Consider the following 26,977-nt stretch of genomic DNA (forward strand, 5'->3'; position numbering starts at 1 on the left):
GTAGGCCGGGACCTTCACTTATGACAGCTTTCTTGTATTTGGAGGCTATTATGTCAATGCAGAGAATTAGATGGTAAGATCAAAGATCACTTGCCATTTGCCCGAAAGAGAAGTTTTGATTGCTTAGATAGATCAAATGATACAATTAAGTATTGTTTCCTTTACCTTACGGTTGTATATTTCCTTGTACACTTTCAGGGCTTTCCAAGGTCTTTTGCATCAATGAGTTTAGGGGTCTTCAATTTGATCATCAGCATTCTTACGATATTCTAAACGGAAAGAAGGTACAAAGAGAATTCCTGTTTGAACTTTCAAGAAAATGAAGCGTCTTCTCTGTATTAATACAATATAATACCATGTAAGAGGCATAGGGTAAACCCTTTAGCACTACCACCTCAATTTTTTTTTTATTTGAACAAACGATATTATCTACAATTTTAAACTTATATGTATATAGTTCTTAAAATTAACGTAGTATCGTTTGATTGAGACATGCTTCCTCTACGGCCATATCTTGCTATAGTTGTTGGGATTTGGCGATCAGTATCCTATGTCATGAATATTCTTACTACTCGTGAGGTAGATAATTTTATATCTAATACCTTCGGCTCTGTTTCCTCCTTATTTTGCAGGCAACGCATCTCCTTCGGAGGACGTTACATTAGGAAAACAATGGTAGCTCAAAGTAGAATACTGTTGTTTTGGTATAGCACCACTTACCTTCTCCTTCAGAAAAACAAACCAAAATACCAGCTGCTGGAGGCCGCACCTCTTGACCAAATCCAACCAGCGGTGCAGCTTGAGCTCTTAAATACCGAACAAGATGAACAAAACGTGCCAAATGAAGTTAATGAACAACCCGTAACAGTTGGAACAGTCGAATTAAACCAGCCACCAAGTGAATCACCGCCAATTGACTTTGTCCTAGAAGGTTTGTGATTTTGTTTGGCATTAGTAGTGTTGTTATGAGACGTGCCACTGTTAATTGATCTATTTCATGCAGGTGATAAGTAGAGGAGATATCTTAGCAAATAAGGGAGCGTCGTGCCTTTTCCGACCCAATGAGCCATATTTTCTATGCAACAAGACGATTGACGATGATTAATCGTGTTGCATTATTGTATATCCAAATCAACTTAGAAATCTCACGTATAATGAAGATGCCTTTCGTATTTGATCGTAGAAATCTGGCCTGGACATGAATTTCCCTGGGATTTTTTTCAGTTTTTTGTATCCAGAGAAAGGCGTGATTTGCACATCCTTTTGTTTGTTAATTACTCATCTTGCAAATGCTTTTCTACGTTATTAGACATTTGTAGCCGTCGGTTGTGTTTCTTATTCAGTATTGTTTTTTATGTAAATATAGGTTAGGCCAGTTAGCTAAGGTAGGTAAAATCGCACAATACCTCATTTGCACTTAAATTCGAGTCTCTACATTGTAGTCATTATAGTTTAAAAAATCTCATTATAAAAAATAAAATAAAAAAGTTAAAAGTTAAAAACAAAAAGAAAGAAAAAAAAGTTAAAAGTTTAGAAAAAAAAAAACGTGCATTTATTTCAACGGTACATAAAACGTGGAGAGCAAATCTTTGTAACGTTTGTCACGTTGTTGTTCTCATCCGTATGTTTCTGTAGCTTCGAAGATTTGTTCAAACATCATTAAAAGATAGAACACGTTGTTAAATTGACCACAATACCCTCGGAACATGTGATATTAACCATTAAAATATGACACAGGCACTACCAACCATACCCCGATAGTGTGCCGTAAAGAAAAGCAATGCCTGTGAAAAAAAGAGATGGCTGCTGACACGCATAAACGGCGGTAACTTACACAGAAGGTATCAAATCAAGAGAAATGCTAAATAAATGCTCTTAAAGTCAAATTCTGTATGAATTTTTCGTTTCGTATTTTTACATAATATTTTATAATATTAATATTAAAATTACACTAAAAATACAAGTTAATAAAAAATCCAAAAACATGAGCCGACAAAAAAACCTATGGAGAATTCTATTTTTAAGATAGTTTGCTTACCGTTTCTTTAAAATCAAAGGATTAGGTTTGGGTTGCCGTCCCGTCACAATAACTTCTTGGAGGGTTCGCTCTCATCTCTTGGCTCGTGTGCTACATGCCAACCCCGAAAAAGCCGCGCGCAAATTGCCACGTGTCATTCCTACGCGGTCTCTCTCTGATTTGTAGCATCTATGGTTCTATATCTATATATATGTACCATGTACGTACCTCGTTGTCAAACAAAAACACACATCAAAATCTTAATCATCAAACTTTCGAGAAGGTGCAAGCTTTGTCATCATGTCTACATCAACGCTAACCTCTGCTCTTCTCTCAGCTCCACCGCCGCCGCGGCGTTTCATTTCCGGCGTTAACCAAAAGACCGGGTTGCTGGAAATGCGGCGTAGGCGTCGTCCTCTGACGATTTCTGCGTCGTCGCGTGGTCATGATAATTACGACGGTAGACTTGTGGACGAGGACATGATTGTGCTTCGGATGCGAATTCACAACGCGGAGATGCTGGAGGAAGACAATCACCAACCGCCGTCGAACTGGATGCGGTGGGAGAAGCAATATTCTGCACACTACAACTCGGACATCTGCGAAGGCGTGGGGTTGTTGCAATCCCAATTGATGAACACTAGGCCTAGCGTGGCGTTGGGAATGCTAGCTCTTGTTACAATTAGCGTGCCAATATCCACGGCTGCTTTGATGTTCCCATTGCTGGACATCTTCAAGGGGATCTTAGCAAGTGGGAATATTTATTTTTAGTTCATGTAAATAGATAAACATATTAATTATTTATTTAATTCCAAAAAAGGCCCGCATAAATTGCCACGTGTCATTCCTACGCGGTCTCTTTCTCTCTCTCTCTCTCTCTCTCTCATTTGTAGCTTCTGTATATATGTACCATGTACGTACCTCGTTGGCAAACAAAGACACACATCAAAATCTTAATCATCAAACTTTCGAAAAGCTGCAAGCTTTGTCATCATGTCTACAGCAATGGTAATCTCTGCTCTTCACGCAGCTCTGCCACCGCCGCGGCGTTTCAATTCCAGCGTTAACCGAAAGACGGGGTTGCTGGAAATGCGGCGTAGGCGTCGTCCTCTGACGATTTCTGCGTCGTCGCGTGGTCATGATAATTACGACGGTAGACTTGTGGACGAGGACATGATTGTGCTTGGAATGCGAATTCACGAGGTGGAGATGGAAGACGAAGACAATCACCAACCGCCGTCGAACTGGATGCAGTGGGAGAAGCAATATTATGCACACTACAACTCGGACATCTGCGAAGGCGTGGGGTTGTTGCAATCCCATTTGATGAACACCAGGCCTAGCGTGGCGTTGGGAATGCTTGCTCTTGTTATACTTAGCGCCCCAATATCCACGGCTGCTTAGATGTTCCGATTGCTGGACATTTTTTAGGGGATCTTAGGCGGTGGGAATATTCACTTTTAGTCCATGTAGGCTTCATTGCCTTCTGTAAATAGATAAACATATTAATTATTTGCTCAATTCATTCATTTCTTGGAAAATTGTTCACTCATATAGCTATATCGAATTAATTTATTAGTTACGTTTCATTATCGAGATAACTTGTCGCAAAGTTTTTGCACATGCAATACAATCAAATTTCAACACACAAAATCTTAACTAGTTATTAATTTAATGGTATTTCTTCACACTAAAAAAATTCCTAAATTTAAATTCCCCACCCTCATTCATCAACTAACATTTTATGGGCTCTTGAAATCATCATTAATTCCAAAAGCATTTTCTTGGTTTGCTACGTTTTTGTATTTCCTGGTGGGTTTTGCTGCTGTTGCAGGAGTTACAATGTGCTTCAACTAACTAGCTTCCTCAATTCTATTAGGTACCGTTTGGTAAGTGGGACGGGACGGAACGGAGTGAGACGAGGTGTTTCGTCCCATGTTTGGTGCGCCTAAAACGGGTGGAACACGCTGTTCCATGGGACGAATTTTTGGTGAATTTTCGTTCCACCTCACCCCCTGGAATGACTAGTTCCACATCCATGGAACACAAGATTATAACATTTCCATCTCCTTCTTCTTCTTCCTTGTTTCCATCCGAGGACATCTTTGCTCCCTCTCCGTTCCGTTCCGTCATGTCTCGTCCTATCCCGTCTCGTCTCGTCTGCATACCAAACGATACCTTAGGGTTGTCCTCATTCTCAGTTAAGCTACCCTTAATTAACCAGTATATAATAAGGGCAATGGTAACGAGACTATTTCAAAAGGAATTGTTATTGGCACTCCAAATTCCTTATTCTACACTTCAAACTTTCTATATTTAGAAAGAAAAATACACTTACGAGGAGAGTAGAATGAAATTTTTTGAGTATCAATAACACTTCCCATTTCAAAAGTGAGACTTTTTATATGCATTCTGCCACCTCATATTTTTAGAACAATATTTTATAACATTGTCCCGTGAATTGATGTAAATTGTGAGGTGGCAGAGAACTTACAGAGAGTCCCACTATAAAAAGTCTCCTCAACACTTCTCATATAATAAGAGAATAATGCTAGGTAATTAACTTATTTCTTTTTCACCATATGAGGTACGGAGATATATAGAATAATGTTATACACTAAATGTTTGATAAAAAAAAAATTATAGACTAAATATACATACTAAATGATGTGTTACTAATAAAAAATAAGTACGTTAATTGACATTTGAGTTATAATTAAATCATCAACTTTTATATTTTTTAATTTATAAATTTTATCTATAAATTTAGTCTTCTTGTTATTACATGATGAAGGTAAATCAGACACTAAATGAATTGAGAGGAACTGAAGAGCCAAACATTGCTCATAAGTACAAATATAAGCGGCCGCCCAAGTCAACCCAATTCTACTCCGGTGGTTCCCCCCAGGTAAACTGCCAATATCATCCCCAATGATTTACAATATAATAAACGAAAGATCCTTTCATTTGTTCATATATTCCAGGAAGGTTTCTCTGAAATGAGATGCATGCATGTTCGGTAAATGTAACTTCCAGTTCTCGACTCCCTGTCCAAGCTTTTTTAATTTTTATGCATGATAAGATACAAGCAAATCTGTTAAAATTATTAAAAATTAAATCGTAATTGTTGTATTGATCAAGAGGAATATCGATGACATATTAGTTAAATATTGTTAATATAGCTTATTATTGACAATATAAAAATCAAACGTCAGTGACATTTTAAAAACCGACGAATTCATTGAGTGTCGGTGACGGAGTTAGAATTTTTAAATAATAATGTCTTGATTTTGACCAAAAAAACCTCGTTAGACCATTTCATCAAGCACCTGGTATGAAGATGTCGAGTCTTGTTAACATTATTTGAAGGCTTATGCTAACATATGTTAACAACTACTATACTAAGATATGTAGAGGTTTATCAATGGTGGCTACAAAAAACTGTAGAGTAATATTGAAAACAACAAAAATTTGTCAACTGAGGCATTTCATCGAACAATTGGTGCACACAATAAAGTCACACACAAGAAAAAAAAAATGGATGACAAAATAATATAAGGAGAAGTAAGAGAAGGTTTTAATTTTTTTTTTGCCCTAACCGTTTATAGGATAAAATACAATACACATATAAATACATAAGTTTTTTTAAATTGTTATAATAAACTACCAATGATTTCATGCTGGATCCATTTAGACGTTTGGTATTTAAAAAATGATCATTTAATGATTTTTCTAAGCCTTAACGCTTTTCTTGATTAAATCAGAGTCGTCGATTAAAAAAGTGCATCAAATTTGACATATACTAAATTGGCAGCACAAGATTAAAGTCTGGTTATCCGTACCCCACAAGTCTCACTCTGTGTGTGATGTGACAGGAGTTAAACTTCCCGAATTTCTGACGTAAATAGCGCGTTGAACAAGCTAAGTGTCCCTTAAAATATAAAAACACGTTAAGCCTCCATCTCCATTTTCCCAGTTTCTTAGCTAATAAGCTGTGTCACATGCCCCACCGCTTTTTCTCCCTAATCTAGAAAATTAGAACCTTTATCTCTTCAATTATTAGTCTATTATTATTATTATTTTAATTGTTAATTTATTGGCACTACAATTAGGCCTATAAATGTGGGCGCATCCACCACAAAATACCATATCAAATTTCAAGTACACCAATCTTTTCCATTTCTCAATCACCGTAGAAAGCAATGGCAGCAATTTCACTCATTTCTTCTTCTTCTTGCTCCAACATTCTTTCATTTAATCCGATTTCCAGCACGACCCGAAACCAAATCCGGAAGGTTTCTTCAACTAGGGTTTTTGCGTCGAGCAGAAAAGGAGGTGATCATGCAGACCAGTACTACCAAAACTACAGCAGCAGGCTGGTGGACGAGAGCATGATTGTTCTCCGGAAGAGAGTTCACGAAATGAAGATGGTGGAGAGAAACTACGAGCCTCCGTCGGATTGGATGGATTGGGAGAAGCGATATTACACCACCTACGATTCGTTTATATGCCAAGTCATGGGCTTCTTGCAGTCTCACTTGATGGACACAAGGCCAAGTTTTGCTTTGGCATTCTTGGCTTTGATCGTTTTGAGCGTGCCTACTTCAACGCTTATGATTTTCTTCCAACTGTTGGAGCTCGCAAAGGGGGTCGGTCTTCACTAGCGGCTATATATATTAATTTGTTTGTATAAATACATAGACATGTAGGTTTCCAAATTAATGATATAAGTTCTTTCATCAAAATTTTCAAGGAAGTTTTGGTTCTTCTCGTTTTTTTTCATCAATAATCATATTACAGGCAAGTGATATACAACCCATGAATCTAGTTAGTTTACAAGAAAGTAATTTTCGCACGTTTAACTTATAACATAAATCAAATTAAGATATACAGATGTTATCTCCGCGCATTTTCTTGACTTCCACACCCGAACAAGAAAATGCCACTTTTGTAGCATATGACAGTAAAATGTGAATTAGAAGGATCATTAGCTGCATTTTGGATCCACCCACTATACTTTTGACAACTTTTTAACTAAAATATACATCTGAAATTGATATAATTATTCACTTTAGGCCCTAACAGTAAAAATTATAGTAGTGGTTTTTTAGTTTGTCCACCATTAATCATTTAATTTAGTCATTATGTGAAAAAATTCTCAATATCCCTGTTAAGTGGAGAGAATATTGATTTGACAAAAGTACTCTTAAAAAAGTGGTACGCGGTTGTTCACTAGACAATTTAACGAATATATTGACAGATTTTTCACGGAATGACCAAAACGATCTACGGCCAGGCCTAGTGTGGGTAGGGCGACCATCTGGGGCCCAAAAAAATTAGGGGCACTAAAATGATTAGAGCGGTATATTTACATATGTTTTTAAAAGAGTATAAATTTATAAAATTTTGTTTAGTGACAAAGAAATTTGACTAGAATTGGTGGTTTTGTTGTTTAAAATTAATGATGAAGAGGTCTTAGGTTCAAAACACCATGGTTTTTGTTGTTTAAAATTAACGAGAGGTCTTAAGTTTGAAATGCTATGTGCATGTTTATTGTTTTCAATTTTTACAAATTTTTGTTTGGTTGTTAATTTATTTACTAGCTAGTAGCTATGTGGGTTGCTATTTTTACACATCCATTCCAATTCAAGTCTAATATTCGACAAAGAGTAATGCGTAGACTAAATTTTTAGACCAAATTTGCAAATAATATTATGTGTCATCAAAATGTTTATAAGAAAAAATACCTTATGATTTATACAAAAACATTTTAAAAGTTCAGATGGAAAACAAAACTCATAATCTATCTACTTGTAAGCCCAAAGTTTTGGGTTTCCTTCTCTCAATACAAAATAAAATAGTTATTCCGTGTTTCTAAATTATTGAGTTTGAAGTGTTTTTCTAAATATAATGTTATTGATATCTTACGTGTGAAAACAAATAATTTTTTTATATGAAGTAAGGGCACATTTTTTGACGTTACCCCAGACCTCAAAAATCTCTAGACTGGCCATGTCTACGGCAGATAAATTCAGAAATTTCTTCTATCGATTTTCATTGTAATATATCATGTGAAATTATACTAATATAAAAAACTATCTTAACTGAAAAGAAACCCAAGTGTGGGCATATCCCTTTGATCAGTTTGAATCTGCACGCTACAGTTCATCTATATTGGACGCTTGAGTTGGGGCTGCTGGGAATGATTAATCATTATTAAGCACAAGCAGACGTCGTCGTCATTATTGTGGGCCACTCAATTTTTTATTTTTTATTTTGTATTGTTTTAGTTTTTGGTTGACACTCAAATTTTAATTAATTTTCAATAAAAATGTACATTATTTTGAAGGACTTGGATTGTCTGCCCTCCTATCTCGGTGCCCTCTTCGTGCCCTCCTGTTTTGTGTGGTCACGGTTAAGCCACGTCAATATTTTATATTATTTTTTTATAAAAATAATAAAACAAAAAGAAATAGTAATATAAAATGTTGACGTGGCTTAACCGTGATCACAAAAACAGGAGGGCACGGGAGGGCACCACAATTAGAGGGCAGACAATCCAAGTCCTTTTTTGAAATGATTGAGGAATTGCCGTGGATGCGCACAAACTAAACGGCGAAAACAATTCCATAACCTTGACTGATTTATTTTCTATTATTAAATTCCAATCAATTGCAACGATCTTGAAATATTATTGAATAAAATAACTAGGACTTGGAAGTCCTATTATTTAGAGAGAACTCGGATCAACATATACAAAAATTATTTAACCAATGCGGAATGTTTTATATAATTGTAAAAAAAAAATTTGTCCGTCCAAAATACAAAAAGGTATTCTATATATTACTATACCGTAAAATAAAATAAAAAATCTCAAGTGTTTATCAAATTTTATATTAACATGTGTATTGCTCCGTATTTCAGACATATTAAAACATTTATCCTAAAATTGTTTAATATTTTTTATTATAATTAGAGGCATAAAATTAGTGGCAAAAATAAATAAATAAATATGATACCTTCTCAAACAACATGAGAGGCATAAAAATGGTCCCGCTGAAAAATGGCCTTGTAAAGGTTGACGAGCAACCAACAGTATTATGATTGCTTCAATAATTTCTAAGACAATAGATGCTAATTTTTAACCATCTTAATTGTTAAAGGGGAGAAAAGCATCTATCTATAATAAATCAGCTAACTTCAAAGTTCCGGAATTGGATACTCTCCTGATCCGCTTTGTGAGATCTGAAAGATCAATCAATCGTGTTCATTTATTGTATATCGTACGGTTAAAAATTATTTTAAAATTTTAATTTAAAATTAAATATAAATAATACTTAACGAAAACTAACCATACAATGTACAATAAACAGACACGATTGATTGATCTCCAGATCCTGACAAACAGGATCTAGAGAGGATCCTCGTCCCAAAGTTCCAAAGGAACGAAAAAGAAATTAACTTTGTAGGTTCTATCTATATGATGAAGCTGCTTGATTAAATATAATTAAATTTGTAATCAAATAATCTATATATATAAAGTGAGAGCTCCAGTTTGGTGAAACATTCAAAAATACCAAGAAAGCCCCTTTCTTTTCTTCACAATCCAAATCCAGAAAATGAGGAAAATGAGGACAAATTAGTAAAAAAACCATAACTAAAAAAATCAGTATTAAAAAAATATATCTCTACTTTAGAATTAAAACTAACTATTTAAATTAACAAAAAAAATGATGATAATTATCCACAACGGAGTTTTACGGTTATAGAACTCCCTCATTCGTTTCCTCCCTTTCCCCCCCCCCCCCCAAAAAAAAAAGGTCCTCTAACTTCTCTTCCATTTTTTAAAGCTTACCTCCTCTTCATATTCCTTAGTTTGTTGCAGGGTCCGGGAGGTCAGATCACTCAGGAGGCAAAATGAATTTAACCCAAAAGAAAAAAAATTAGAAAAAAAAAAAAGAGATAAAATTCAAAAGAACAAACGTGGAAGACACAAATTCAACCACGTTCGACCCAAATCAGTTTTCAGAGAAAAAAAAACAAAATAAGATATAATGAATTTAAAAAAAAAAGAGATAAAATGAATTTAACCCAACCAACTAACACCACTCCTCCTCCATTTTAGGAGAGCGAGAGTGTTTAATATCTCACAGAAAAAAAAATCTATATCTATGTATCTATATATATATATATATATATATATATATATATATATATATATATATTATATATCTTATCTATATATATAAAGGGAGAGCCCAAATAGGTGAAGCTTTTCAAAATGCTAAAAATGCCCTCACTTCATACACTATACCAACGTTAACTATCCAATAAAATTAAGGTCAAAATTGTAATATCGTACAATTTAAAAGTTATTATAAAATGTAAAATTATCCGATGCTAATAATATAAACACCCATCTTAACTATAACAATTGACAACCACCGGGATGAAAATACTTGCACTTCAAATTCATTTTGACCCTTGGATTAATCCTCCCACAAATACTGCATTGTGTCCTATCTTTCCGAAAAAAAAAAAAAAACCCTCCACGAAAGAGTAGAACTCTCGAACACCACATCGAACCGCAACGGTTGTAAACACTAGAGGAGATGGAACCGCCATCTGCTACACGTTCTAGAGTGAACAACACGTCATACACCGGAAGAAACGAACCCATTTTTGTCTTCCGCATAGACCCCTCTTCTTCGTGTTTTTTTGAAGTTCCTTCGGCATCCACACTCGATTTAGACAAGATTTCAAGTGATTTTTCCTAAATTCCTTCGATTTTTGACTTTACAATCAATTTCGATTGGATTATTATTGTTGGGTTTTCAATTAGAGAAATTACATTGAAATATGAGATTTCAAATTCTGAGGCTTTTGCGATTCTTCGTCCTAATAAACGACTTGGGTTTTGCATAGTGTGATTCTTCAGTTATTAGAGATTCCAAATTTTTAGAAAACGGGGTATTTTAAATCCTCTCAAAGTAGTAGGATTTGGAAATGAACTATAATGGAGAAGTAATTCATTGTGTTCAAATTTCATTGGGTAAGTTTAGTTTCATATTAATTTTTGTAGTTTATTTGTAGTCATGCAGAAATCAAGAAGAAGACAACGATGGGAAGGGAGAAACAGACAGGTAGATATATTGACAAAGACTCTTCCTCTACATCAACTGATTCTTATCGTAGGTAACTTTCAATCTCGGATTCTCCATGATCTCTGCATTCTTTCCAGTGGTTGTCCACCATTAACCAAATTCATTTTTCCTTCTATTTTCATGTATGATTGTTGGGAAACTCTTGGCTCTGGGGAGTTTTTGTTTATATTAATCCATTTTCCAATTATTTATCGTGCTTTTGCCATTAGGTTTCAAATCATTTGAATCAGTGCAGGCAGTGGAGATAAATGTGATGTGTGTTGTGTGGGCGAGACAATATTGTAGGGTTAGTAGTTTGAAAATTTTTAAATTTTTTCTTCATTAGTTTATGACTCTTATTGGGTTTATGCTTTATGTTTTCAATTTTGTTCTACCAAGACTTTGTACTACTTCGACTTCTTTAAATTGTGGCGATCATGATGTGAGGAGTGGGCTTTTTGCTGCTTCAGGCAAAAAAAGTGCATAGTGCAAAGCTTCCTGTAAGGCTGTAAGAATCTGACAAATCGTGAGTGTTTTATCAATTAATGGAATTTTCTTCTACATTTGATTTTTCTTTCAATTTTTCTTTTTATTTTAATGAAATTTCTAATCTTCCTTTAATCATGAGTACCTAATCGATCTCCCTTTCTATTTTTTTTATCTGCCATTTTCTCTAATTTTGTTGATCAAGATGTGGTCTGCATTTTCTCTTTTCCAGTGTATTTGAGATTCACTAATTCAACCTCAAATGTTTGTCGTATTCATCTCACAGATATAAGCAATGTGTAGAGCTTTGACTAAAGAGTTTGACAACGAATGCTGTATAGGATAAATACGCAGGTCGGTCGTGGAATTTCTTCCACTTTGATTGATTTTGGTTTTTTTTTCTAACCACCTTTCATAAGTGGAATTTCTTCTCTTCATTTTTCCAGTTTTGTTGAATTTATTTTCTGTTCATATCTTTCCTTTCGTTCACAAGTTGATGCACGGAACAATTAATTGGCAGATTGCATCATTTGGTTTATGTTTCTGTTGGGTTCTTAATATGGATGAATTGGTTGTGCTTATAACATATTAGTCAAAATGTTTAATGTAATATGAAGTTATTGTGGTTTTGGCATTCTTTAATTCCCTCCAAATGGAGTTAATTTCAATTATACTGTACATTTGAGGTTTTTTTCTTATTAGAATAATGTTTGCTTAATTTCAAAATGGTTTCTTAAATTTTTTGGCAATTGGCATTTGTATGTCACCTTAGGGTCGATCAAGTGCACAGTGATTGCTTAATTTCAATTGATTTTTTTTAGTGTGATTTCTTTTAGCTTCTGTTTTCTCTTGGTTGTTTTTACTGCACATTTGGGTTTTTCAATTGCAGGATCAGCCACAAATTTGTACAGGAAACAATTATGGAGAGATGGTTCAAATAAACAATGAGATTGATAGCTTTATATTGTAAAATACTACTCCTTATCACATGGATTAAGGTGTAAGTTTATGTTGTACTATGGTCATGGTAAATATATACAATACTGTTTGTTAAATGTTAGTAAATGTCACATATCTTCTCATTAGTTGAAACTTCGATGCATTTCAACATCCATAGTCTCGAAGGGTTAGGAACATGCTTGCGAAGGTAATATTAAAGAAAAGAAGTTAATATAACATGCTTGTGAAGGTAATGTTAGAGAAGACAGGTAAAGACACTGCTATGTATGAGAGAGTACATATCTTAGGGGGCACTTATCAATAACAGGTAAAAGCCTCTCTCTTACCCAAAGTGAAAACGAAAAACATGACAACTTTTTAGGACTTACATGGTAAAGAATATGAGTGTTAGTATTTCGAAGTTTAAAATTTTGGATGGGCAAATAAGAAAACAACTAAAGCAATACATTCTTAGAGGCACGTAGCTCCTGTGATGAAAAAATGTCTCTCGCATGAGAATGAATAACATTTAAATCATTACTTTACGTAAAGTAAAATGATAACCATGATAACTTTTTAGGACGTGTATGGTAAAAAAAAAAGTTCATCTTTGCACAATACATTTAAAGTATATCTTGACAATTACAATGGAAAAAAAACTAACACAATACATCTTTAGGGGCGCGTAGCGCCCGTGATGCAAAAATGCCTCTCGCACGCACGTTAGTGCGTGTGGAGAGGCTAGTTATATATAAAGGGAGAAGGCCAGTTTGGTGAAACATTCAAAATGCCAAGAATGCCCTCACTTCATATGCAAAATACCAAAAACTAACTGTCTAAAAAATAGGGTTAAAAACGTAATAATACGGAATTCTCAACGATAATAATTCACAACCATTGGATAAGACACTCACACTTTAAATTCATTTTCACCCTTTAGATCAATTATTCCACAACTGCTACATCACATCCTATTTGAAGAAACACTCCAGATGGAAAGAGGGAAACCATCTATTGCACGTTCAGAGCAGCAGTTGCAGTGGTTGACAGACCGGACATGGAACCGCCATTTATCGCACGTTCTCGATTCCCACAGAACATACAAAAGGGAAAATTGGATGATTTTCTCAAACTCACTTTTGTCTTCCGTACAAAACCCCCTCCTCCATGCCTTTTCTGTATGATTTCTTCATCTGCAACTGGCAATCCGGAAAATAAACGCTAGGATTCACACAAATCGGTGAGTATTTCCCCCTCTTTATTCAATTTCCGTTTTGTTGTTGTCCCATCGTTTGCACATTGTTTTTTCTATTTTTTCGTTTGGTGGCCTTAGGTACCTTCCATTACTCTCTCTCTCTCTCTCTCTCTCTCTCTCTCTCTCTCTCTCTCAAACATTGCACTGAGGAAGAATACACACTCATTCTTTTAGACTAAAAACCTTGAAATTCTAACTTTCAAGGACGATCTGGTAAGCATTTTCACTAATACTCACTCTCATATTTTCTGTGCTTTCCTTGGTTTTTTGGGTTTGTTCAAGTTTTTAATGGGTTTTGAGTTTATTGTAGTCAATTTTGGGTTTTGTAGAGTCGGAAAATCGAATACTAAGAAGCAGAGAAGGAGATCAGTGAAGAAAAGGCAAGCAAAAGTAAAAGGTAAAAAACGTGAATTATTTTTTATTATTCTCATTTTCCAAAAAACAATTTTTTGATATTTTATAATTACTGTTTGGTTGCTGGGAAAATTGGGTTACTGGGTAGCAAATAAATTTGATTGTTTTGGACTTATTGGGTCCCACCCACATTGAGTGTGTATTCTTCCTCAGTGCAATGTTTGAGAGAGAGAGAGAGAGTAATTTTTTTCCTTCTTAATCTCACTCTATATGTACATAGCAAAGTTTTGGCGGATTTCGGTTTATCTGATGTATTAAAGTGTATGGTAGTTTTGTGCTTTAGTGAAGAAAAAAGAATGCTGCCCTTTGATTTTCGTCTGCCCTTTGATTTTCGTGGTCTTTTACTGGATTTCTTTATGACACTCATTTCTGACCCAAAATATAAAATTTTGGACTCCATTCCTTTGGTTGCAGAATATGGTATGTCATTGTTCTATTATTGCATGTATGCTAGACAAGCTTTGAAGTGCCTTTTGTTAATAGATTATTTGGACGATTGAATAATTGGATCCTTCTTATTTCCAATGTGCACAAGCAGTAAAAAAGCTTGACAATTTAGTACCTGAGATGACATCTGTTATTGTCTCTATGCCTTTGACATTTTCTAACACGTTTGTTAGTGACTTTTTTTTATATTTTACCGTGCGAAGAAAGTATGAGACTATCGTGTTGCATTGTAAGAAGGTTTAAAAACATTTGTACGTACATATATGAAGATACTAAGTATAGACAATCTCTGAATACTAATTGTACGCGTGATTAAGAAAGGCTCTTTAACATATGCATTGCATTTTAAGATGTCCTAAAATGGGACATATGTTATACATATGCCCAAAAGTCGTGCATTTTTCATATCTATTTTGGTTGTGTCAAAAGTTATTTATTTTGTTTATTTATAGGAACTCTACAAGAAATGCAACAGAAAGTGAAGATGGCACCACCTAAAAATGAGCTACCTAGCAGACGTGTTTCTATTTTTTCGCCTGGTTGGGGCATCTCCGTTGGGGTGAAAACTGTTGAACTTAGCAAACTAATTCTCAAAGAGTTTAAAAAGAAGAAGCATGAGCAGGAGGAGTTCGTTAGCTTTCTTCTTAATTTTTTTATAAAATAAAATTTTGAGAGGAAACGTTGAACCTTATATATACCTTTTTCATATAGGTGGCGCATGAAAATTGCTTTAGCAGAAATGAAAAATGCAAATACTCCTCACATCATACGAACCTACAAAAAAGTTCAACGAATAAGGTATAATCCTACTTACCATGCCTATCTATCTTTGACAATATTCTTCCTTTATAATATGTTTGCCAATTAATTATTCATAATTATAACACATGAATATTCTAACTGGCCAATTATGTGGGTGTAGGAAGAAGATTAATCGTAACCATACAATTTTTCTAGATAAGGTATAATAACATTTTTTAATAGTTAAGTATGCAGTACATTATATTATATTAGTTTGAAATATTTCAAACTTAATTTTGTAACAGTTCTACAAGCATCATACCTTGCTCAAACTGAAAAAGTTGAAGCATAGGATTAAGGTACAACATCACATTATTACTTATTTCATAAACGTGATCACAAACTTTTAACTCAAACTTGAACAAATACTTAAATACTTAATTTACAGTTTTCTTCAAGCAATTGGAGTAAAAGTGTTGCTATGGGTAAATTGTCTAATTTAAAGGTACATGTTATTACTCTCTACTTATATAATGATGCTTTGTTTTTTTATAGTTTGACTTCTAATTTCCTCATATTGTTTATAGATTCACAATGAAAACTTGAAGCATCACGTGAAAACAAATGGGTGGCAACCATGGCGCTCATGTTGCAAGAAAATTTAACTCATGGATGGATCTATTTTATTTTATTTTTAATGTTGGTAACTACAAACGTGTCTTCGAAGCATATTATAAGGTTTTCTTTAATTTTCATGGATGTATTATAAATAATTTCCTCTTTGTTAGGTTTTCGTTCCTTTTTATTTATTTTTGGTTCCCTGCATGTTTGTGAGATGAACTGCCTATGGAGAAGAAATACTAAAAAGAAGGAAAAAAATAGAAAGAAAAATAGTTAAGCAATTCAGTACTGAGTAACTGAAACGTTAGAGAAAAAAGAGCCTAACAAAAACAAGAAGTATGCTTGCTGCCAAAATAGTTAATTTTCTCACTATTGTTTGTAGATTGGCAATGAAAATTTGAAGTGTCAATCATGAACGAATGGGTGGAAATTGCAGCATTGATGTCAATTTTCTTTTCAAAATAAACAATGACATATAGACTTTATGGGTATTGTGAAAAATGTACATATTGTGATGTAGGTTTTATATTTTGACATTTAAGTTGTTTTGTATTTTGCTACAAGTACTTAATGTTTTCATCTACTTTTTTTTATTCACATCTACTTACTATTGTTTATGAACTTTAGGTAGGAACTTGCTTCCAGATGATGTTGTTTGACAATTGCATGAATAACATTTAAATCATTACTTTAGGCAAAGTGAAAACAAAAAATATGACAACTTTTTAAGACGTGCATGATAAAGATAAAGTTCCTCTTTGCCCAGTACATCTAAAATATATCTTGATAATTACAATAGAAAAAAAAAAACACAATACACCTTTAGGGGCGCGTAGCGCCCGTGATGCAAAAATGCCTCTCGCACGCACGTTGCGTGCGGAGAGGCTAGTCAAATAATTAAACACTGCTCTTCAATCTTCAATTCTTCATTAATCTAATATATACTAATTAATAAAACTCTCTTTGTCAACCAAAAGATGATGAAAAGACAAATTAGTCTTCTATCACAAAAAAAAAAAGAGCAATAATGTAATTTCACAGGTCCAAATTTTATTATTTTTTATTAAACCCTCACATACAGATAATGTTAAAATACATTCAATATTAAAATTAAAAAAAAACAAAAGCAAAAAAACCTCTCATTCCCCCCCCCCCCCACATTCTCTCTCTCTCTCCCTCTCTCCTTCTCATTTTCTCTATAAAAAAATGTGTTCATACACATAAAATGTATAGGCAAATGCTAGTATTTTATTATAATTGGAGCGATTGAACCATCAGTTAATTAAAAACAAGTCACCATTTAAAAAATATAAATTGGGGTTACTAGCCCTTCAAATCCACCAATTAAAATTAGCCCTCATCTTGAAAACAATCTCTACAAACATTTTTTTTAACAAAAGTACTTATAATGTTGTATCAATAATCTACCAATATTGCGTCAAACATATATTAATATTATTTCAGTAATGGAAATATTTTTGTCAAAAATAACGAGTAGATTTTGCATTTTAAAAAGGGCTGGGTTTGTGAAGGGGCTACTAAGCCCAATTTATCCAAAAAAGAGTCGGTTCTATGCACACAAGTTCATCTTTTGACACACATCACTTTCATTTAAAATAAAAATTTACACACGTATAAAATTTACCCCAAAAGACTTAGTGGTTTAAAATTATGGAACTTTAACGAAAAGTTCTCGGTACCGTTTACTTTAAATAAATAAAAAAACCAAATTTTTACATTAAAAAGTCAATCCTAATACTATTCATTTTACCCTTTATTTTGTCCTTATCGTTAAAACTCAAAGTTTTCAAATTATTTGCATTAGTTTTCCTTTAAAATTACCCCAAAAAACTTCATGGTTCATTAAAAAAAAAACAATTATTTCCTTTGGACACCAATAGAATTTTAAAACAAAAGTGGTAACTACAAACTGATTTGGATCAAACTTTAGCGTTGAGTCAAGCTAATCGCGTAGCCGCGATATGATTGGGTAGAGAGAAAGGGTGTTCAAAGAAAAATAAAATGGGTGACCTAAACAAAATAAGTAAATGAGGTGTCCACACAAAAAAATTGAGTGTACACAAAACCACTCCAATTAAATACCTAAGTTCGATCTTTCTTAATTTGCCATACAAATACAATACATCGGCCTCTGATGATCAAAGCTCCAGCCGGGAAAGTGAGTCCAGCAAGTAGCTTCTAGCTAGGCGTATGCAGCTCCTGTTGGATTCTCAACAATCGATCTTCAAAGCATGCTCCTCATATGTCATATATCCAGGTAAACCAGCTTCTTCCCAAAGGCATCTTATATATCTCCTTAGTTTCTGCATGAAGTTCTACTGCAAAATAAATTGTGAGTAAGAAAATCAATTCATAAATCCAATAATTAGTAATCTTTTTACCAAGAAAATAAATTTGAAGTTGTGGAATGAATAATTATAGGTAAGGAGCTCCCTTCAGTCCAAGACGTGACAGCAATAACCAACCTCTCGGCTCCTGCTTCGTTGGATCAGAAAAACACCACTTCTTTTAGCAAATGTATGATGAGTTTTTGAACCAACGAGTCAGCAGCTGAGTGCCAGCCCTTAAACTGCCAAGGACTGGACTGAAGAAGAGCTCCTATATATAAACCCACCCACACGACATTATATATAAAACCCTAGGGATTAAATTAACGAAGCGAATACACGACCACATAATATAGGATTTGCATGCATGCATTAATTACAAGCTGTTTTGATCAGCTAGAAGATGCATGCTTGTTCAATAAGTACTATACATAATCACATTTATATAATTTAGGGCTTATTGCCATAGATCGAAAAGAGAGAAATAACAGAGGGCACAGCTGAGAAAATGGTAAGGGACAAGAAAGGAAGAAGGAGGGCGAGGGTATATACAGCCATAAAAGGTGAAAACGCCGACATGCAGATCTAAAAAACAGTACTGATTGAGATTGAGGGCAGAGGTAAAGGGCACCAATTCATATCTTGTTTGAAAATTTTCGAAGTCCTTTCAACTCAAACAGGACAACTTTATCTTAATTTTGGGAAAGACAATCCTCTCCAAATCTCTTCTTCCAAAACTCACGGATTAAGTGATCTGAACTCTTAAAATTTGATTCAACAGTAAAAAATTATTTTAACTTTTAAAAGTTTTTACTAACTTCTCTATTTTTAACCGTTGGATCAAATTTCAAGGGTCCGGATCACTTGATCCGTAGGCTTTGGAGAAAGAGATTCGGAGATGATCTCTTTCCCTAATTTTGGGAATTAGATCCGCTCCGGACCTTAGTTTCCGGAACCTAGGAATCAATTCATTTGGATCGCACAAATTCAATCCAATGGTCCCTATTAACTCATTTTTCTGGCCATCACACGAAATCAACAGCTCTGATTTCTTTTACACATCAATCAGCGGTCCATATGATTTGTTCCTCAGGCTCCGGACATTAACATCCGGAGCGGATCCAATTCCCTAATTTTGTACCATCTCTGCTGACCTAGCTAGCTGATTTTACATATCTCATCAGACAGCTGGATCGCTCACCACAAACACTTGTCTGATCAACTCTTATATCTCATGGCTCGCTGCCACAACTACACACATATGTACAGCTGAGATTAAATCTTAAATAAAAAAATTATACACTCTTTCAGTCTTTTTAGCATCTTAAGCACTCCTATTTAATCTTATTTTTTCATTTGATTAATTTAATTTCATGATAAAAAATTAAAAGAGGTATGGGAAAAGTTAACAGTGTATGTGAAATTCATCTTTCAAATAAAAAATTGTTGCATATGCATACAAAACTACGACCATATCATCAAGGGTAATTTTATCTACACATTCATTTTTACTTTTCATATATAATTTTAAATTTTTTGACCATCGTATCAAATGAATTGAAAATCAAAGGACAAAAATTATCAAGGAGTATGCAAAAGGTAAAAGAATGTATATATAGCATATATAAGAAAGAAAACTCTTAATATGCTAATCTCAATTAATGTTATGCAAACCCTAGAGTGTCATTTTGGGAACATGCAAGAGCACTTCTTAATTAACATGTTTTTGTTTCAGTGTAGAAAAGACAAAATAGCTATCGGCCTATCGTATGCAATTTTTAAAAATAATTTGGACCATTCAATAGTACGAAAAATGAATGGTCGAGATTGAATTAAAAAAATATCATTTCTGTTTACTTGTCAATCTAATGGATATAAAGCCAGACTACCAAGTAATCCAGATTATTAAAGACTCATACCTCTATCGTGTGAATCATATCTTCACCACATAAGATCTCTTATATATACCACTATTTTTTCCTTACTTTCTTTAGAACACAATAGTTCTATATGATAAAATACAAAGTTATTGCAGAGCCGTATCCTCATGTTTTCCTCCAATAGCACGGAAACCTTGCTCAGAAGGGGCTCGATAACATGCATTCAGCACAATACCAATTGATAATCCGCGAAGAGATCAGTTAATTAGTTAGTATAGACGTCTTAATTATCTTTACAATATATGGACTATTGTTGCAAAACGAAAAAACTCAAAGCTGATGATCATGCAGCACAAGAATACATGATTGATGACCTAATGTGTAATAGTATATATGCTCTTTTCGTACGCGTACAACTGTGGACAGAAGATATGGTTGATTCCTTTCCTCAATTCCCGGCTGAGGATGGCAGCCGTTAAATAGGAGAGAGAGATCCCAAAGGCTAGTTATTTTGAAACCAAAAAAGAAAAGGGCTGGTTCGCTCCAATCCCAAGTCCCCAACGAATGTAGTTCCTTTCCAACCATTTCTTTCCCTGGAGGGTAGAGGTAGGGCTAGCTACATGAACAAGTCATTTGGCTACGCGCAGAAAAGAGAGAATATTTGGAAACAAGTAACTGTTACGTAAGGTGGAGTTTCCAAGAAATAAGAGAGCGTACGTTTGGCAGATTGGGGAAGCTAATTGATGTTTATGATGACTTGTAGTGTCTGCCAGTACTCTCTCAGTCTCACTCACTCACGCTCGCTTACTGTGTGTTCTTTTTCTTTTCTTTCTGCATATAAATAGAACAAACAGTCAGGGAATCTCAGTCCATATATATGTGTGTGTGTCTCTGTGTCTCTGCGTCTCTGTGTGTATGTATATATATAACGTACCACTCTACGACTTGTCATTTCACCTCGTTTTTCTTTAGAGTATGATTTTTCTCTTCTTATTTTTCCTCTCATTCCCTTCTCTCTTATTTGAACAAATATAGTAAGCCGTGTTAATATCTTATATTATTTTTTTAAGAATAAAAATGATAAAATAAAGAATATGAGATGAGGAGATGAAATGGGATGAAAAGAGAAAGGGAAAAAATGCTAGTCTTTGTTCTTTACCTTTCCCAGGCTTTTACCAGTGAATTAAGTTTTATTTCTATATCTTTTTAAAAGTATTGCTTATAATTAATATATGATTACGATTTTTAGCAAAATTACTTGTATTATTTTTTATGCGTTGTTGTGCATGCTAGGCTTCAACCCAAACCTTAGTTCAACCTAGCTAAATCGAACACAGAAGGAGAGTAAAAAAGATTACAATCCACGGTTACAGGCTTACAGCACAGAGAGCTAGTTTCTGGCTTAAGCTCAAACATTCCTAAAACAGACCCCAACTGATTCAAACAAATTACGACAATCAACCAATCAAAATATGACACTTGGACAAATGTACTTGTTAAGAGCTAAGGAATAGCAGTATGCCAGTATCCTATGGTATACTTGTTGGAAAAAAATTATGTTAACTTAAAGTGGGACAAGTCTTGAATGAATGCTAATTATGCGTGATTATTTGGGCATGAGTTTTAGGGTATTTATCATTCCCGTGAAGATGATTTGCTATTCACCTATTAAATGTGAGGTTTGTCATATTAATTCGAGAATTTAGAGCGTGTTTAATTTGATCTCAACATGAGATGATAATGAATCACTCACCCACTTGACTTGTTCATCATAAAACCAATTACTTTAACGTTTTACTTAATACAAACCTACGCTACTAAACTTGGCAATATGATGTACTTATTTCAACGTAAAATCTTCTTTTTCATTACTTGTGTGTTAGTAAACGCGTAACATACAACATGTCATGAAATTGTCGACTAACCATATTTTTCTTAAGGAGTTGTCACTCTAATAAAAAATCATCACCCACTTTTCTATTTACAAATTCTTTTTTATTTTTATCGATTTTAAAATGAGTGATGGTTTTGAAAAGTGTGTGAATATATAGACCTTCCGTTGTTGCGGTGCAGTTTCAAATCGTTGACAACCGATACAAAACAAAAATTAGTTGGTACGGTATATAAACACTTTCGGGTACAACAGAAGCCAATAGCTGGTTTGCCCGAGAGGTTAAGGGGGAAGACTTAAGATCTTCTGCACATAAGTGCGCATGGGTTCGAACCCCATAGCCAGCACCAATTAAATTTTTTTTTTAATTTTAATTTTCAATTAAATTTAGTATTTCAAAATCTACGGCCCATAACATAACAGTCCGCTTGAATAAAGCCCAAACCCAATTTGTAAAAGCCCAAAATACATTACGAAAAAATTATCAAAGCTCCCAGCCCGCCCTTCCTTCGATCAGCACCGCATAATCTCCACCCGCCAAAAAAAGAAGAAATAAAAAAGAACCTCATACGTCCGAAGGACTCGACGACGACGCCTGTTTTTGTTCCTCTTTGTTTTCAGAAAAGAAAAGACAACTCATTTTCTCTCCTTCCAAAAAGGAATACTCACAAGTTGTAATTCAGTCTTATTTGGCTTCAAATTTTGTTGTCAAGGCATTCGCCGGCAAATCTTCCTCCGACGGCCTCAACCACCGCCGCTCCGTTGTCAAACCTGTCGTTCAGCCCTCTCCAATCTCATCATCTCTATCTGTAAGTCTCTTCTTCTCTCTCTCTGAGCACTGCAATTTCGTTGACATTTAGGTTAAATTCTGTGTGTACTGACTTACGCACTTTTCTTTCTGGGTTCGCTAAGTTTTGTGAAAATCCTCGAAACCCGTGTTCCATTTCGGTCGAATTTTGCTTGGCCACGTTGTAATTTAATCTGTCGGATAATGCACTTTGATTTTGTTACATGCATACGTTTGGTATGTTGTTCTGAATCAATGTCGTGGATTCTCAAATTTAGGTCTGGTTTTATTCATTTGAATCTGTGTTTGTCTAATTGCAGAGAGAAATATCACACTTGTTCTTCTGGTAATTAAAGGAAAGGTGTATCGGTATCTTATGGAATTGTATAAAAACAAATTGGAGTATAGTGGGGATGTGATGAGTGCAATAGTTCCCTTGATGAAACTTTTGTCCCTCACGGTTATCGGGCTGGTTCTTTCGCACCCGAAAACTGAGTTGATACCCAGAGCTACTTTTAAGCTCCTCAGCAAGCTTGTTTTCGCCTTGTTCTTGCCCTGTCTAATCTTTACCGAGCTAGGTGGATCGATTACACTTGAAAACTTTATTAAGTGGTGGTTTATCCCATTTAATGTGTTGGTGAGTACGCTCATTGGTTGCTTCCTCGGGTATTTAGTGGTGATCATATGTAGTCCTCCCCCACAGTTGAACAGATTCACCATAATCATGACGGCGTTCGGGAATACTGGAAATCTCCCAGTTGCCATTGTTGGATCTGTCTGTCATACTCCGAAAAACCCATTTGGACAGCATTGTCACTCCCGAGGGGTGGCTTATGTCTCTTTTGCCCGATGGGTTGCTGTAATTCTTGTATATACCTTTGTTTACCACATGATGGAGCCTCCGTTGGAGTACTATGAGATAGTTGAAGAAGGGTGTGAAAAGGAGGAACCACTACCTAACGTTACGAGCAGGCCTCTACTTGTAGAAGCTGAATGGCCGGGTATTGAAGAAAAAGAAACCGAGCTTTCCAAGACACCCTTTATTGCTAGGGTTTTCAAAAGCATCTCAAACGTTTCGCTGAACACTTTGCCAGATGTTGATCTCTCGGGAGAAGGTGGCCGAAACAGTCCCAGGTCGGCTAGGTGTTTGGCTGAACCTAGGGTGGTCAAGAGGATGAGAATCGTTGCTGAGCAAACTCCATTACAGCACATACTGCAACCTCCAACAATTGCCTCTTTATTGGCTATCACCATCGGGACAATGCCGATGTTAAAAGCTTTTTTCTTCGGAGATGATGCTCCACTGTCCTTCATCACAGACAGTTTAGAGATTTTAGCCGGTGCAGTGGTGCCTTCGGTGATGCTTATTCTTGGGGGTATGCTTGCAGAGGGGCCAAATGAGTCTACGCTTGGCCTCCGGACAACTGTTGGTATAACTGTGGCAAGGCTTTTACTGCTTCCTCTGGTGGGAATTGGTATAGTGGCGTTGGCCGATAAGCTCAATTTTCTGGTCGACGACGATGCAATGTACAAGTTTGTGCTCTTGATGCAGTACACGACACCGAGTGCAATTTTATTGGGAGCAATAGCCAGCTTGAGGGGTTACGCAGTTAGAGAGGCCTCGGCAATCCTCTTCTGGCAGCATGTGTTCGCTCTCTTCTCCCTTTCCTTGTACATTGCTATCTACTTTAAATTAGTCACATATGTCTGACGTTTGAAGAAGATGGGTTTGTTTCTTAAACAAAAACCTCTGCAACTGGCGAAGGAAAGTGGTTTTTGGCCTTTGTTCTTTCATTTCTCAAAAGCCAGTGATGATTAATTGTCTAAAGCTTCATTAATACCAAAATCAGAGCTGTGAACAAGAATATTAGCACCCGAATTTCGCAGAACTACGTGTTAAAGGTGTATTTTTATGGTAATTTATGATGATGTTTGGGAAAATGGAGTTAACATGTAGTGTCATGTTTACTTTTAAGGAATGAGAATGCAAGGTATGTGTATCGTTCCCATTATTCTCATTTCTGACCGATTCTCTATTTATTAATGCACAAGAAATGAATAAATTAGTTAGTCCTATGTTGAAAATATATAATCATTCCAAAATTTAACGATATATAATTACTAGTAAACAAAAAAAAAAAAAAAAGGGTGACCCCCAGCCAACAATGCTCTCCACTTTGTAATGGTCGGGAGAGGAATGTATATTATACGGAACTTTATCCTTTTTGCAAATATATTGTTTTCATGACTCAAATCCGTGACCTTGATTATAAAAAAGCAACATTTATGTTGTGCCAATCAACAAGATAATCATTATCCTTGGTTATTTCATATCACTCATTTCCCAAACTATTACACATGCTAGCATCAAAGTATATATAGTCGGTGATAGGGTTATGAGCCCTGTAAAACTTGTTACATAGAGAATAAGTCATTAAATTATTTAATTGTCAAACTTCTTGTAATTAAATACACGTTAAAGTAATTAGTAGTACAGATAAAATCAAGTGAATGATGTAAAATTAATGAGGATTGTACAATTAAATTTTTAAAATACCAATAATTTTAAGAGGAGTGTGCATTGTTGCGTTCTCAGGTTAGTCCTCCCCCTAGGTGAGAAGCATTCTTCCCCGCACCTTCATAGGTTGATCATTGACTGGAATATGTGATAAAATCCGTGCGACTTCGGTGGCTTTTGCTTAAGAAGACAATTTCAAGGCAAAAACAATTGTAACCCCCTATCTTTGGTGCACTTTGACCAAAACTTTCTTTTTTTTTTTTTTGGTAAAAACCAAAACTTTCTTTTCGACGATGGAAATCGAAGAAATCCTGGACTTAAAAGTGAGACACGAGAGAAGGGAAAAGAATTTGAAACGAGAGAATCCTATTTAATTTTCTTGAAAAGAGACGTGAAAGGCAAATGGCCCACGGACAGATGAATGAACAAAACAAAGCGTAGAAGCCAATCAAACAAAAGAAAAAGCCAACAAATACCAAATTTACCAAATCACGAAGAGTAATATTAGGAAGACTAAATTTTAAAAATTAAATGACATAGAAGTTGATTATTGGTTTATTACTTAAACGTTAATTAACGTGCTCAATCCTATTAGTGACACATCATTTAGTTTACAAATTTAATTTTAAAACTTAGTCTTCTTAACATAACCCAATTACAAATGCAATGCATGTACAGTTAACTGAGTTCCCAAGAAGATGCCCGGCACTCGCTTATGTCTTTGTCATGGACCACACACAACAAATGTCTTCGTCAAAAACTGCAACAAACAGCTCTTTTCCACTCGTCTACACAGACACCGCAAATATACAACATAATATTGTGAGACATTCATAGTAAATTCATGACATACAAATTTTATTACTCATCAACCTGTAACACGTGAGGTTTGGCAATGCAAAATCAAAAAATATTGAGTTTCTATCCATGCGTTCCGGTTTGAAATCCCCCTCCCCCTCATAAAATAATACAATAGTTTTGAATCATCCATTTTCGTTTAATAATAGTTCTTTAAAATAAAAAAAAAGCATATGACGATTGCCTAATAATAAATCTATTTGAACAAACAATGTTGAAATCGTTGTTGGTGAAAATGTTTTGGAACCAATCCTTAATGAAAATGCAAGTGAACCTTGGAACCAATCATAAGTAAAACGCAAACGAACCTTAAAAAAACACTTAAACATTTTCTCTAAACGCACTTTTAGTCATTCTAAAAATATTTCTAAACGTGATGTGTATATGTTTTTTTTGTAAAACGATAGATTTTGTTAGATTAGATATTACATTAGTTACTAATAGGATTCGAATTCATAGTATGTAAGGCTCAGCTCCTTTTCATTATTGTGGTAAAGGACTATTTGCTAAAAAATTTGGATCATTTAAGAGAATATTATATAATATAAATATATATAGGGAACTTTAATGAAAAGTTTTCGGTACTGTTCACTTTAACGAAAAACTATATTTTTACACTAAAAAGTCAATCC

At 34.7% G+C, this 26,977-nt stretch overlaps 7 protein-coding genes and 1 non-coding gene across 9 annotated transcripts; all 8 read left to right on the forward strand.

Annotated features, from left to right (window-relative positions):
* The first annotated feature begins 18 nt into the window (after positions 1 to 18).
* On the forward strand, positions 19 to 1,407 carry LOC126608782 (ABC transporter G family member 7-like). Its single transcript, XM_050276774.1, has 2 exons — positions 19 to 931; positions 1,004 to 1,407. Exons 1-2 carry the CDS (start codon positions 493 to 495, stop codon positions 1,012 to 1,014), a joined length of 450 nt encoding a protein of 149 aa, XP_050132731.1. The 5' UTR covers positions 19 to 492; the 3' UTR covers positions 1,015 to 1,407.
* Positions 1,408 to 2,237: 830 nt separating this feature from the next.
* Positions 2,238 to 2,861, forward strand: LOC126608424 (uncharacterized). Its single transcript, XM_050276296.1, has one exon. The coding sequence runs from the start codon at positions 2,318 to 2,320 to the stop codon at positions 2,786 to 2,788; it is 471 nt and encodes a 156-aa protein (XP_050132253.1). The 5' UTR covers positions 2,238 to 2,317; the 3' UTR covers positions 2,789 to 2,861.
* Positions 2,862 to 3,022: 161 nt separating this feature from the next.
* Positions 3,023 to 3,421, forward strand: LOC126607756 (uncharacterized). Its single transcript, XM_050275477.1, has one exon. It carries the CDS (start codon positions 3,023 to 3,025, stop codon positions 3,419 to 3,421), a length of 399 nt encoding a protein of 132 aa, XP_050131434.1.
* Positions 3,422 to 6,147: 2,726 nt separating this feature from the next.
* Positions 6,148 to 6,773, forward strand: LOC126608127 (uncharacterized). The gene has a single exon (XM_050275914.1). It carries the CDS (start codon positions 6,220 to 6,222, stop codon positions 6,679 to 6,681), a length of 462 nt encoding a protein of 153 aa, XP_050131871.1. The 5' UTR covers positions 6,148 to 6,219; the 3' UTR covers positions 6,682 to 6,773.
* Positions 6,774 to 10,564: 3,791 nt separating this feature from the next.
* Positions 10,565 to 12,662, forward strand: LOC126608943 (uncharacterized). Of its 2 annotated transcripts, none has more exons than XR_007618037.1 (6): positions 10,565 to 10,780; positions 11,111 to 11,212; positions 11,391 to 11,467; positions 11,560 to 11,686; positions 11,933 to 12,000; positions 12,536 to 12,662. XR_007618037.1 is itself a non-coding variant. In XM_050276958.1 (6 exons), the coding sequence occupies exons 1-5, from the start codon at positions 10,630 to 10,632 to the stop codon at positions 11,955 to 11,957; spliced, it is 393 nt and encodes a 130-aa protein (XP_050132915.1). In that variant the 5' UTR covers positions 10,565 to 10,629; the 3' UTR covers positions 11,958 to 12,000; positions 12,536 to 12,662. The 2 variants fall into 2 exon arrangements, 1 of the variants encoding a protein (XP_050132915.1); XM_050276958.1 differs by having other exon boundaries at positions 11,631 to 11,668.
* Positions 12,663 to 15,372: 2,710 nt separating this feature from the next.
* Positions 15,373 to 16,269, forward strand: LOC126608617 (uncharacterized). Its single transcript, XM_050276574.1, has 5 exons — positions 15,373 to 15,499; positions 15,624 to 15,663; positions 15,748 to 15,801; positions 15,891 to 15,947; positions 16,030 to 16,269. Exons 1-5 carry the CDS (start codon positions 15,420 to 15,422, stop codon positions 16,105 to 16,107), a joined length of 309 nt encoding a protein of 102 aa, XP_050132531.1. The 5' UTR covers positions 15,373 to 15,419; the 3' UTR covers positions 16,108 to 16,269.
* Positions 16,270 to 22,446: 6,177 nt separating this feature from the next.
* TRNAL-UAA (transfer RNA leucine (anticodon UAA)) lies at positions 22,447 to 22,529 on the forward strand. Its single transcript has one exon. It is a non-coding gene; the product is annotated as a tRNA-Leu (tRNA).
* LOC126608448 (protein PIN-LIKES 2-like) lies at positions 22,466 to 24,910 on the forward strand. The gene is made up of 2 exons (XM_050276324.1): positions 22,466 to 22,991; positions 23,290 to 24,910. Exon 2 carries the CDS (start codon positions 23,346 to 23,348, stop codon positions 24,678 to 24,680), a length of 1,335 nt encoding a protein of 444 aa, XP_050132281.1. The 5' UTR covers positions 22,466 to 22,991; positions 23,290 to 23,345; the 3' UTR covers positions 24,681 to 24,910.
* Positions 24,911 to 26,977: the final 2,067 nt, after the last annotated feature.

This window comes from Malus sylvestris, chromosome 16 (genome assembly GCF_916048215.2).
Source record: "Malus sylvestris chromosome 16, drMalSylv7.2, whole genome shotgun sequence".
Lineage (NCBI taxonomy): Eukaryota > Viridiplantae > Streptophyta > Magnoliopsida > Rosales > Rosaceae > Malus > Malus sylvestris.

Coding starts and splice junctions, on each gene's coding strand:
- LOC126608782 (XM_050276774.1), top strand. CDS start 493: ATGCTTCCTCTACGGCCATATCTTGCTATAGTTGTTGGGATTTGGCGA.
- LOC126608127 (XM_050275914.1), top strand. CDS start 6,220: ATGGCAGCAATTTCACTCATTTCTTCTTCTTCTTGCTCCAACATTCTT.
- LOC126608943 (XM_050276958.1), top strand. CDS start 10,630: ATGGAACCGCCATCTGCTACACGTTCTAGAGTGAACAACACGTCATAC. Junction 11,468..11,630: donor GGGCGAGACAATATTGTAGG/GTTAGTAGTTTG, acceptor TTGCTGCTTCAG/GCAAAAAAAGTGCATAGTGC. Junction 11,669..11,932: donor GCAAAGCTTCCTGTAAGGCT/GTAAGAATCTGA, acceptor TTCATCTCACAG/ATATAAGCAATGTGTAGAGC.
- LOC126607756 (XM_050275477.1), top strand. CDS start 3,023: ATGGTAATCTCTGCTCTTCACGCAGCTCTGCCACCGCCGCGGCGTTTC.
- LOC126608424 (XM_050276296.1), top strand. CDS start 2,318: ATGTCTACATCAACGCTAACCTCTGCTCTTCTCTCAGCTCCACCGCCG.
- LOC126608448 (XM_050276324.1), top strand. CDS start 23,346: ATGGAATTGTATAAAAACAAATTGGAGTATAGTGGGGATGTGATGAGT.
- LOC126608617 (XM_050276574.1), top strand. CDS start 15,420: ATGAAAATTGCTTTAGCAGAAATGAAAAATGCAAATACTCCTCACATC. Junction 15,500..15,623: donor AAAAAAGTTCAACGAATAAG/GTATAATCCTAC, acceptor ATGTGGGTGTAG/GAAGAAGATTAATCGTAACC. Junction 15,664..15,747: donor ATACAATTTTTCTAGATAAG/GTATAATAACAT, acceptor ATTTTGTAACAG/TTCTACAAGCATCATACCTT.